We start from the raw sequence: 12167 nt of genomic DNA on the forward strand, positions 1-12167 counted from the left end.
TCTTTTGCCTGGTGGCTCTCCACCGCCTCTCGCCTCCCACCCCCTGTTCTTCGCTCTTATCCCGCGTTTCCTCTTCGGCTTCCTCTTCCCTCTGTGGATTAGGCCCTCATCTTTCCTTATTACTTCCCCGTCTGGTTCCAGCGTGACCACGAGGCTATGCTAGCCTTGCAAATCACCCGACGGGAGCTGGAACTGTTTTGATTTGGACTGCTTTTCTGACCGGCTTGGACTCCGCATCTCTCCAATCCTGGTCGCCTTAACTTGCACTTTTTCTCACGCACCACCGCACACCACACGCACACCACACGCACACCACACGCACACACTTGGCCTGCGTACAGCGTACATACGTACCGTACTTACATACATACATACACCGATACATACTTACATACGATCGTCCGTTCCGTTCCTTTACATACATACATACAAATAACCCCATACATACACCCATACATACGGACAACTATCCCTGCTCAGCCAACAGCTTCGACCAAACAACCCGCGGGACGTGACTCGACTCTCACATCATCCTGCATTTGTTTTTCCTTTTCCCACCCCCGTCTCGTTCCGTTTCTTAAGCAGCCTTTCGCGCTCTCTCGACTACAAATGTCCAGCAACCCCCACGATTTCAGCGACCCTAATCGACAGGGACAGTATCCACCTCCTCAGTGGAACACTAGTCAACCTGAGGATAACCCTTCCGCTCATTATCCGCCGGCTTCACAATACCCTGTATGTTTCACTCTTTTATACCACACTGACCTTTTTTTTGCGCCGACGGGTTCCCCCGTTTTCTCTTTGTTGTGATACATCAACTTCCCCTTCCTTCCTCGCTGTCTCTAGGAGCCTCATCTTTTCGTCCATTTCCATCGATTCTTGCCTTCCACAATTGAGTCTGCGGTCACTGACACAGTGGTCGCATCCAGTATCCTCCAGCTTCGTACCCTCCACCAAGTGCGGACCACCAATATCCTCCGCCGCCGCAGTCACAGTATCCGCCGCCGCCCAACATGGCTGCCATTCATCCGCATGTTCAGGGCCCGCAAGACCCCTACCGCCTTCCACCGCCCCCTGGTGCTTATCGCCCCCCAGATGTTTATGCTCAAGCACCTCCGCCCCAAGTGGTTTACCAAGCTGCCGCTCCACGACAGCGGACAGCTATCGCTTGTCGTTACTGCCGGAGACGGAAGGTATGCTTCTATAGTGTTGGGCTTTGAGCTATATTGTCCGGTTTTTGAGTAGACAGTTGTGAGCTGACGGTGGTTTTAACGGTAAATAGATTAGGTGCTCGGGATTCGAAAGTTCTCAGGATGGGCGGTGCAGTAACTGTATCCGCTTCAACCAAGAGTGCATGTTCACGCCGGTTTCCTCCCAGGCGCAAGCTTTTGTTCCTGCACATGCTGCCTACCCACACCTGAGAAACGCACAGAACCAACCACGTGGTGGTGCCCCGGTAATGCTTTACGGCGCTCATGGTCAGCCTTTACCACCTCAACAACAACCTCAAGCTCCACCGGATGCCACACTCCCTCCGCCACAGGGAATGTATCCCTATGGCAGTGCACCTCCATCCCTCTCATCCGTGTCTCAAGATCCTGTAAGTTCCAATTCATCCCTCTCCGTCGTAAAAGGCACCCTTACTCACCGGTCCCTTTGTGAACAGAGACCTATTGGCCGTCGTGGCTCTGGTTCTGGATTCGATTATCCGGATCCAACCAATCTGGCACCCGTAACGCCGGCAACATCTGCTCCAGGATATCAAGCGCATTCTGCCTCAAGTCCATACTATCCACCCCCAGCTCAGCATGATCGACGTCCTTCTCCGCAGTCGGCGTACCCTTACGATAATCGCCACTCTTCGTCTCCCCACAATTCACCCTATCCTCCTATGCACCCTGGTCAAAGCGCGATGACTCCCCCACCCACTTCAACTCCTGGTGGCTCATCTCGTGGTGGCCTGAATGTTCGTGATATGTTGAATCCAGGAGACAGCCAGGGTCGTTCCAGCACTGATAGTGATATGCTGAATGCCCTAAACCGGCGGGGCCTGAATCAGTAAGCCCACCATGACACATTGTCGACACTTGCAATGCGGTGATGGTCTGGGTGGGAGCTGGGGTAGATGAGTGAAAATTGGTGCGAATAAATGGGGATGGAGCTGCAGATACCGAATTCAATTTCGTTGGTGGTTGACGCGGAAGGTTGTGTGTGCTGGCCACACGGTCCTCCACACCTCACATGCAAACATTCCTTGATTTTGGAAGGTACAACTGTGCCGTTTGCTATGGGGAAGGAAAGATGGGAAAACATCAAGATCAAAGCAAGAGAGGTATCATGACAAATGCGAGAACGAAACGTACTCCTGTTTCCTCCCGTACCGATGACAGGATAAGGCAACATACGGCGACGACAGAAGATTATGGCAAATACCCGGGTGGATGTTCGACTTGAAGCTACGGCGATGATGAAGGCTGAAAACGTGTCGTTCGCAAGAAGGAAGTGGTAACGATACCTCCAGTGGATGGAATATTTGAGGAGAAAAAAAAAAAAAGAAAAAACAACAAATAACAACATTTTTTCGACTGCTACGAAGCCATGGAAACGAGATGCAAGAGTGTTATGAGCTGCACGATCTGTATAGGGAGTTGTCGGTCATCAATGACTGCCAATGAGGTAGTGCGGATTGTCAGTTTTGCGGATTCAATCGGGCAGGCCTCACACTTGACAGTCGATAACTCGCAATTCTTTTATTTATCACCTAAATTTCCCTTTGCGAAATACAACATCACGGCTTTATAAACTATCTGGGGCAACCCACTAATGGAATTTTCTTTCTGTCGTTATCTCCGTTGTGTTTTCTCTCGGACATCCAGTCTTCCATATCGCTGCATTTTTGGGTTACTTTACGCCGTTGCAAACATTTTAGCCCCCATTTCCGGATTGCTCTGTTTGACCGAGTCGGTACTTGAGATGTCATCCATCGCGTTGTTGGGTCCGGTTTGACAGGCAATCTCCGATAATGCATAATCTGCGCACCGAATTTTCTGGTACATCCTAGAAAGTTTATTATCCCTGTGTATGCGAACAGATCTGGAAAAGTAACCCAAATCGGCGAGTATGGCTCAGGCAGGATAAAGAGAATGAGTGTTGTATGCATTGGACATGGATACCTCTCAGCGTCGACTATCACGGAACCAATCATGGTGTGGGATTTTGCTGCTTTTACCTCTCTCGTCTTTTCTTTTGATGGACCATTTTCGATTCTTTTTTCTAGCGGCAGTTGTTTCATCTTTCTTAGTGTTCCTATACATTTCGGGTGGCTCTCTGTTGTATTTTCATGATTTGTGCCATTTTCGCGGCTTGTTTGCGATTTGCTTGTTATTTGTGATCAAGGTATTTGCCATTGCGAAAAAGGAGGTCATCTTTTTCTATTGTTTTTCCCCCGTCTTTCTATTTGCCGTCATAACCTGTTTTGTGTTACTTGGGAGGCTGTCTGATCAATTTTTGTTTTTATCTTTTTATGACTCGCAGATTCCAATGCTTGTTGATTTTGGTTTTTATATTGCATTGTGCATACTTTTCCTTCGAATGCTATGGTCTTATGAGTCTTTCTTTCTCGAATTCTAGTACAAAGTAAGTACCTATACAAGTTAATAGTATCTTTATGCCATTAGAGTAGCGTTTGTACATCTTCCACCACTTGACCCAGGGATCTAGATTGCTTACAGTATGATCATTCTATGCGAATACCTGTCTTCTGCAATCCAATGACACCCATACCATTCCATTAATTTCCCTTGGAGACAGGAATCACGAAGATATCAATTGATTTATTCCTATCTAAGTTATTTCCTATCTAACCTATTGCAAGGCGCTTCCTGTAAGCCAAGTATGGAAGATAAACGAATGGTAGGTATCCTGGAACTGGTGGACCTCGGGACAGGACAGATGAGGTGTTTGCTTTGTGTCTGAAGGGGCAAGACTGCATGAGAATGAAGGAGGGATATTTGTCGAGAAATTGCAAATGAGACATGAACGAGATGCATTCTGGGTTTTAGGTTGAGACCGGTGTTGAACGAATGTGGTGTATGACATAGGAGATGGTTGAGAGTATAACGAATGGGTTTTCGATGAGTTGGAGTGAACAGACAAGTGCAATACCGGTACGTAAAAGAGAGAAAATGGATGATACAGAAACAGACACATCGGGATAGAGAAAGAGAGACCGGACTCCATCGAGTAATTCAAAATTCAGATCAAAAGATGATATCACGAATGCAAACAAAACCGATGCCGACTTCGGGTGTATAAGATGGAAAATGTGAATAGGGTATTATTAGAACAAATATTTCGTTCTTCTGTACCTTTCTTGTTGGTAGAAGATGTTGGGGGTATGGAAGTAAACAGATTTCATAGGAAGATAGAAGGTTGCAAGCTAGTGACTCGGCTCATTTCATTCACCTTGAAGATCCTGGTATTTATCAAGTACCTTCATCATCTGCTGCGCACGAACTGGGTCTTCGACTAGCAGCCCGCGTTGCTTCATGTAAAATTTGAGGGTGTCGATGACCTGGTTGAAGGATGAGGCTGCGCCTCGTTCTTGTTTGAATCGTACCAGGCTGAGGTTGCCTCGTCGGCCGTCTTCGAGGACAGTGTAGAACTCAGCGGAAAATGCAACAGGGCGGATGCGACCCACTGGATAATAGTTAGGATACTGGAATAGTGTGCATAGGTATGATGTTCTTGACTTACAGTTGGAACTGGAGACTTTTCCGTGGATTATGCCGTCGGCTTTGTCGTAATGGACATTCACTCCGAAGGGCTTCCATTCCCGGAGGATCTTGTGCACTTCTTTTCTGCCTTTCAGTTTTGAGGTGTTGAGGGCGACGGCCTTGGTGGCAGGGGTGAAATAGAACATGCGTGCAAACCAATTTACAGGCTTGCGTGAGGTACCTGGTCTTTTGGGGAGGGGTTTGTCGGCGTTTACCAAGCGAGTATGTTCTGTGGACTTGTTGAGTATGGGAGTTGTTTCTGTGGTATGGGAGTCTGGTACAGGTTTGTCAGACGAGGTTCGTGTGGTATTGGTTTAATGGTACTGACCTATTGTAGGGTGCTTGCGATTACTTGCTTTCCCCTTCATGAACTTCCTGAAGAAGCCTCCTTTGCTCTTTCCTGTTGGTGTCTCCGACTGATCAGTTGAACTGTCTGTCGAGGGGTTTACCTCATGCACAGTGACAGTTCTGTCGACTGGGTGTAGCGGTTTCAGATTCTTGCATGCAGATTCTATGGGTGGTTGGTACTTGATAGGTAACCACGACCACTTCTTGTTGTCGGGATATCGCGCTGCGTTGCGCTTCTCTGACTTTGGCGGGATTTCTGCGATAGGATCAAGCTCACAAGGACGGTGGGAATGGAAGGAGTTCATGGAAGAATATCTGCATGGTGCAAGATTGTCCTCGTTGGAGCCGTCCGCAAATGCCTCGTGATCATCATTAGGGGAGGGATCTTCGCTTTTCTTGCGGATTGTCAGAGGTTGGATAGTTTCTAAGGAAGGTACAGAACTTTGAGGGACCATTCGGATGGTTCCTATGCCATTCCGACTAAGGCGACCTGTGTTGGTGCCAGTGCTCGTTGTTAGACCAGGTCGATAAGGCTTGTATTGTTTTTCACCATTGCTTTGTCGGTTGTGGAGTTCTTCTGATATTTTTGGCAGGCCACCGGCATCCTGGGATGATACACTAGGTTGTGCAGCCGGTTCATTAGCATCTTCAGGAGTATAAAGCCGCTCACGCTGCCGCTCCTTGTCCTTCTCGATTAGACGGTCAAGATGCTTGATCACAGCTACAAGGTATCCAGGAACGCCCTCGGTGCCATCCCGAGTGGAATGGTCAATGAGTTTGCGCCGCGTTTCAGTCAATTCAGCAGCCGTAAAAGACCTTGGGGACTCTCCACAACGTGAAGGTGTCACCGGAGCTTTTGAATTGCTAGTAGCGATACGACTATGTGATGCTTCAGGACTAGCCATTGACACGGACGTTGCGGGGGTCTCTGCGCTCATGCATGTACTTGTTGTTGTGCAGCCTGTTGATAATGAGGCGCGATTAAAGGCCTCCTCGCAGATTTGGCTAAGCTCATGCGAGACCTGGCGTGCATCATCCTTCCAAATGAAATCTGACTCGCGCACCTTCTTCTGGGGTGCGCACGTCCTCAGGGCAACACCGGGCCTTCGGACCACAGCTGGTTGGGCAGGCAATAGTGGGCTACTTTCCCGATCAGCAAAGGGGCCAGCGTCTATGGACACCAGGCTGTTCTCGCTCATCTCTTTATCTGGGACATTTACAGGGGCTCCCTTCGTTTTCGTTGCAGTTGTCGAACCTTGCGAACGGTTTCGCACGTGGCGGAAACAAACATTTCGCTTGTAGCTTGCAGAACGAGGCGCCGTCACACCGTTAAGTTGTCGTCGGTTGCCAATATGTGAGGTTCTTGAGTGGAAAGACTTCAGAGAGCTCGGCTTTTTCTTGTTCTGTATAATAGCAAAAGGAGAGCTCGGAGGGCATGGGGTTTGATCCCCAAAGTCTTCTTCAGATATGACGCTTGCCTCTGCAATTGCATCTGATTCTTCCCTTTTGCCTGCATTTTCCGGAACGTCCCTATGGATTGTAATATGGGTATATGCTTCTTTTCCGGACACAACATGACATGGTGAACGGAAGGGGTCATAGCTGCCGACGGTTGCGCAGGATTTTGGCTCTTGAAAAGCACTGCGTCTTAATTGAGCGGCTTTACCCATGGGGACTTGGCCACGTCGTCGAGATCCTCTTGAGCGGCCATTATCCCGTGGGCTGAACGTCCCACTTGAATCCCTAGACATGTGGTGATAGTCACTGGCTGAGTACTCAAGAGACTGACCTGGCCAGTTCTCCAAATTCTCATCTCTGAACCTGACTAGAGCATTGTAAAACATTCTCTCAAGTGTCGGTCTATTGTAGGGGTTGTCAATATTAAAATTCTCCTACATGCACCGATCAAGCAGTAGAGTGGAGCTATATCGTAGCGAACCGAACTTACTCTGGATCCAATAGCCTTTCAATCAAAATCTCCCTTTTCACGTCGTGCCATAATGTTTGAAGGTTTCTTAATATATCAGTTTCCGACTCAAGTTCATGCCTGCTAATGCGCGGTCCACACTCCTGCACAGACCACGAAGGTGCAGGACCTATGTAAGGATTAGACATTACTGGGTCCAAGCATTCATATCTCCTCAAGAGAGGATGCTTCCAAACATCCGCCATATCAATTCGTTTTTCTGGCTTTTTCTGAAGGATCTTGTGAATGAGATCCGCCGCTTCGGGACTCACATCTGGTGGGATCTCGACCTTGGCTGTTTTCACCAGTTTTAATGTGTTTCTGATGTCGTCATGGTCGTCAAATGGCAAATAACTGGTCAGCAGAGCAAATAGGATAATACCACAGCTCCATAGATCAGCCTTATCGCCGCGGTAGTCTTCACCTCTAATAATTTCCGGGGCAGCATAATGCGGACTTCCGCATGATGTTTTAAGCCAATAACCCGCCGGTTGAAGGGCCGCCATTCCAAAGTCAGCAAGTTTCACGTTGCCCTGCGAATCCAAAAGAATATTTTCCGGCTTCAAATCTCGGTGGCAGATACCGAAGCGATGGCAGTATCCAAGGCCAGCAAGTATCTGTCGGAATAACTTGACTGCTTCGAATTCCTGAAGTGGTCCATGTTTTGTTATGTAGTGGAACAACTCCCCGCCCTCAACGTATTCGAGTACAAGATATCTGTCGGATGTCAGTGCTGCTATGATGGAAGTCTGAAGGCACACCTACATTTCACCTCTATTCTCCCACACATCGTACAAACGGACGACGTTTGGATGCTCAATAAGTTTCATGATGACGACCTCCCGCTCGATTCCAGATGGCATTTGTCTGGTCCCCGATTTACCTCGAAGTCCTCTATTCCGGTCCATTGCTGCAATACTGACACTCTGGGTCATCGCTGCAGATGTCTTCGACACTATCTTAATTGCAGCAGTTTGTCCAGTATACTTATGCTTCGCTAGCCGCACCCGACCTGTTGTTCCTTCCCCAAGATTCTTCCCAAGTTGCCATGGTCCGATATGGGTTTTCCGCTTTCCCTGGTTTGAAATAACTGAGTTCGCTGACAGGGTTGAGTTTCGCTTAGATGAAGTTTTCGGGTTCGCCGTAGGCGAAAGACAGTTGTTATCTACATAACTTTTTTGCTCAGGTGGACTAGTCACAATAGACATCGGTTGTGGCGAGCTCAAATAATGAGGATCTCCCATTGATTCTTCCCCTTGTATCAAACTTGGGCTGGGACAATTATTGACTCTGTTGCTAACATCGACAAGCGGCGCACGTACGGACTCCGAACTAAGAGGGACAGCCTTTTGTTCCATTGCCATGTAACCACAGGCTAACACGACAGGTGGATAAAGCCACAGTCAGGCCACATGTGCAAATTATCTTCGATAAGACTGTACATCGTTAGAGAGTGACTCCAAGTCAGATTTCCGACTATACATAGGCGTCTTCGGCTTACCCTTAATCGACGCGACTTTCAGAAAGCGATGTAAGAAGTGACAAGCAATAAATATACCTGTTCCTTCCAAGAACTCCCGTTTAACAAAGCAGAAGAGCGAGTTTGCGAGTTATGCTTTTCAGTCGCTTTAGTTTAGTTCATCTCAAAGCCGTAAAACAGATATGTATCAGCGAGTGCACAAATAAGGAGCGTGGTGTATATTGCGACACGGGTCGACGGCAGTATGCCTTTGGGCTGTTGTTGTCTTCACGATTCGGAGAGTACCAGAGAAGGATAACACACAATCTTCAACGCGCCAGAGTGATCCCAAGTGCAAATGTTCCAGGGAGCATACTCAATCCCCACCCATAGCAGACACGGCACACTAGTTGAATTAGAGCATACCATGTTGAGGTCAATTTCGGTACGTGGAATGAGCGTTGAAGTCTTTGTTTCCTTTGGATTCCTCAGGTCTCCCCGGTATCAGTCGATATCACCCTCTGGAATGTACAACATTAACCCTCCCTAATTCCAAATTTTAGAGCGTAACATGCTCGACCCGAATTCTATCATCATACAAAAGTCTATATTGTTCAATATTTAACTCTAGACGTTTCAGATGTACTCGAGCACGATTCAGTTGCAATACCGGACCATGATGGACTTGAAAAGGTGAACAGCGGTAGTACTTGGACAGCTACCGCACCCCTTGCTCCCAGTAGCATACAGAAGCCTCCACCAGGGATATCCTCGTGTCCTCAGTCATAAGGTACATTGGCCGACACTGAGAGGCTACACAGTGGCTGGCTTTGTTCCAGTCGGTCTACATTCCTCCCTTTGGGCTTTTCAGAAGCGCTGCAGATTCTCGGCAGTAAAAGCATTATCTTGCATAGACCTCAGCATCTGTCCCTTTCTTTTTATTCCTCCTTCTATCCTTTTCTTGTTTTACACAACAACATCCTTGATGGCAAAAAATCAGCATTAGGTTTGGGAAAGGGGGGGGGGGCTCTGAATCAAGGGATGAAGGAAGGACATTCAGCTAAAAGGACTAGTATCCTGATACCGCGAACGAGACATTCCAGGCATGCTCGTCACCTGCAGATAAATACCCAGAGATCGATTAAAGCTACGCTGGGTTCTTCTTGGCGATCAGGGAAGATGCACCTAAATGATAGGTGAGCTAGCTTCAATCTAAAGGGATGAGTCAGAACTTGGCAGTATAAATCAATATGCCAAACAGTCGGAGACTATGGGAGGCCGGTGTCATAATTGACTTGGCATGTCACTTTGTAAAATTGCGCAACAGTTAAGTCGAATCGTGCAATAAGAATCGGTGTGGTCGAATAAGCTCGTCACCAATGTTCCTCACTAATCACGACATCTTCAACGTCAACACCATCGACAAACCACCTCCCTTCCCCGTTCCCATCAGGCCCCAAAACCAGGTCATTACCACTCATCATCCTTTTCCTCGTCTTCCCCGTTTCTCGGTCAAATGTCCAGTCCTCGAGGCCATAGCAGCGCTTCCAGCGCATCCCATCTTGAACATCTTGGTATTCATACCAGAATTGCACCGCAATACGGTCGTCAGAGAAGGAAAACAACTCCTTTCGAAGCCTGTAATTTGCTTCACGATTCCATTTCGCAGTTAAGAAAGAGATAATGTTATCCGTTCCGGAAAAGAATGAAGTACGATTGCGCCAAACGCAATCTGGTGTATAGGCTTGAGCGACACGTACTGGATCTCTAGTTCACATATTGTAAGTAGAGTACAACAAGTTTTTCGACATAGTAAACTATACCAATGCGACTGAAACTTGAAAGAGAGTATGAAGGGGAAAGAGCGATGCAAATGAAGTGGGGACAGATGATTTTAGCCACGAGGTGGTCGCATAACTGCGAGCAAGGGATGAAACACCAAAACCATGGCATGGGGGGATAACTATAGTCTCTCGTGCCAGCAGCATGGGATAAAATGCTATGAAAAATCCCTACATTTAAGGCCAAGCACGAAGGGCTAGAGGGATGGTTGCTATTCGAGCTCAAAGTAGAGTATACTTACTGGGTATTCCACAGATTCTGTGCTGCTTTGACCTTTTTTCTTGCCGACTCCTCGGTAAATGGTGGATTGATGTCAGCCATATTGATCCAACGCACGACCTCAACAGCGTATAAATCCTTTCTCACCAGTGTATGCGCATATCAGATTAAGCCACAGTAAGACGTTAGTAAGTGATGTGGGACATGTATATAAGCCTTGTCACGTGTCAGCCTTATGCAAGTTATCTTTTAGTCTTATCTTAGGTACGTTCAATTAAAGCTATGGGGTTGCACTTTGACACCTTTCGGCCGATACATAGAGTTCGGGATTTAAAGCGTAGTCGACATCAGAACCACCCTACTACAATCCGAAACCACCGCAGTGGTTACCAGGTAGATCAGGTTCACAGACGAGGTATAAGGCAAGTACCCAGTACATAGAGAGCTATTCTATTTGTGGAGTTATCTTTGTCATATGACATCATAGTAGGCTTCATCTGTAAGAGCTTCCAAAGCAACAGCACGTACATTTTGACTTTTATGCACCAATACATCCTTTCTTCATTTATATACAGAATATACAGGTAAAACCTTTTGTTGGCTTCGAGTTTAGGTACTCAAATTCTGCGGGGTAAATCATAAAGTACATATGCCGGGATTCAACTAGCTCTTGATAACATGCCGCAGGAGTGCGTACCAGGGGGCTGATGGCCTATAAGCCATCCACATTGGATGGAAAGTGGGTTGTTATAGATATGTAATACTGCTGTGGGTTCAGAGCTTCATTCGCGTCTCTGGTGAGTTGGTATCTGTGTCGGAGGCGGTACATATATATATATTCATTTCCGTGTCCACGAACTGCAACAGTGTTTAAGATTTTAGCCATGAGGAATCAAAGATATATTAAGAAAATTTATATCCTGTAAGACGCCAAGCTAATGAGGGCATACTACAAAAATAGCATGTATAAGCAAACATATCTGAACTTCACAGAACTCATGAAAAGATACAGCCTTACCAGGATGTGGCCATTCCCTCTTCAGTTCCCGGTGGCTTACTAATCTTCAAGGTCGTTAACAATCGACAAGTTATTGGCTCAGCGTGTCCAGATAAGGGGTGTGTTGCTTCTAGAACCTCACTGATATGTAATCAGGAACTAGGCTATCCTTTGCCCAGACCTACGGAGTAAGTTAGACCTAATTCTTATGTAAGCCCTGGGGTTGGAGTCCAGAAAGGTTACCTGAATTCGGCATCTGTACAGATTAGTGCTTTAAGGCGGCGAATAACCGACTTCTTCCAAACGAAGCCTCCCCCTGATTCCTCCTGATGGAACTTCGAGTAGTAGGACAAATCTTATCAGATCTTTCTTTCTCCGTATGGTTCCCCTCTCTCGGATGCTCGCTCCGAAGTTGTTCAGGTCCGAGTGGCAAGATAGCTGAACTTAGTTTACTGTGTACCAGACAGATTTGTCCTTGATTCTTTAAGAGCCAAAGAAAATAAAAACTGAATGTTCTATGACATAGCATTTCTCCTTTTTCACCTTTTTTTTTTTTTTTTT

At 47.0% G+C, this 12167-nt stretch overlaps 5 protein-coding genes across 5 annotated transcripts; 1 reads left to right on the plus strand and 4 right to left on the minus strand.

Moving 5' to 3' along the window:
- Nucleotides 1–609: 609 nt before the first annotated feature.
- BDV27DRAFT_170664 (Zn(II)2Cys6 transcription factor domain-containing protein) lies at nucleotides 610–2690 on the plus strand (the record flags this gene model as incomplete). The annotated part of the gene is made up of 4 exons (XM_032075371.1): nucleotides 610–735; nucleotides 930–1193; nucleotides 1283–1600; nucleotides 1667–2690. The coding sequence occupies 4 exons, from the start codon at nucleotides 610–612 to the stop codon at nucleotides 2060–2062; spliced, it is 1104 nt and encodes a 367-aa protein (XP_031920416.1). The 3' UTR covers nucleotides 2063–2690.
- Nucleotides 2630–3443, minus strand: BDV27DRAFT_88803 (uncharacterized protein). Its single transcript, XM_032077879.1, has one exon. It carries the CDS (start codon nucleotides 3290–3292, stop codon nucleotides 2804–2806), a length of 489 nt encoding a protein of 162 aa, XP_031920417.1. The 5' UTR covers nucleotides 3293–3443; the 3' UTR covers nucleotides 2630–2803.
- A 416-nt stretch (nucleotides 3444–3859) lies between these two features.
- BDV27DRAFT_139507 (uncharacterized protein) lies at nucleotides 3860–4170 on the minus strand. Its single transcript, XM_032069470.1, has one exon. It carries the CDS (start codon nucleotides 4096–4098, stop codon nucleotides 3865–3867), a length of 234 nt encoding a protein of 77 aa, XP_031920418.1. The 5' UTR covers nucleotides 4099–4170; the 3' UTR covers nucleotides 3860–3864.
- A 286-nt stretch (nucleotides 4171–4456) lies between these two features.
- Nucleotides 4457–8447, minus strand: BDV27DRAFT_170666 (serine/threonine-protein kinase; the record flags this gene model as incomplete). Its single annotated transcript, XM_032075372.1, has 5 exons — nucleotides 4457–4698; nucleotides 4756–5049; nucleotides 5104–6983; nucleotides 7072–7806; nucleotides 7855–8447. The coding sequence occupies 5 exons, from the start codon at nucleotides 8445–8447 to the stop codon at nucleotides 4457–4459; spliced, it is 3744 nt and encodes a 1247-aa protein (XP_031920419.1).
- Nucleotides 8448–9688: 1241 nt separating this feature from the next.
- Nucleotides 9689–10775, minus strand: BDV27DRAFT_139509 (uncharacterized protein). Its single transcript, XM_032069471.1, has 2 exons — nucleotides 10632–10775; nucleotides 9689–10315 (listed from the first exon to the last, which is right to left on the minus strand). Exons 1-2 carry the CDS (start codon nucleotides 10709–10711, stop codon nucleotides 9922–9924), a joined length of 474 nt encoding a protein of 157 aa, XP_031920420.1. The 5' UTR covers nucleotides 10712–10775; the 3' UTR covers nucleotides 9689–9921.
- Nucleotides 10776–12167: the final 1392 nt, after the last annotated feature.

Source organism: Aspergillus caelatus, assembly GCF_009193585.1.
Source record: "Aspergillus caelatus strain CBS 763.97 unplaced genomic scaffold BDV27scaffold_481, whole genome shotgun sequence".
NCBI lineage: Eukaryota > Fungi > Ascomycota > Eurotiomycetes > Eurotiales > Aspergillaceae > Aspergillus > Aspergillus caelatus.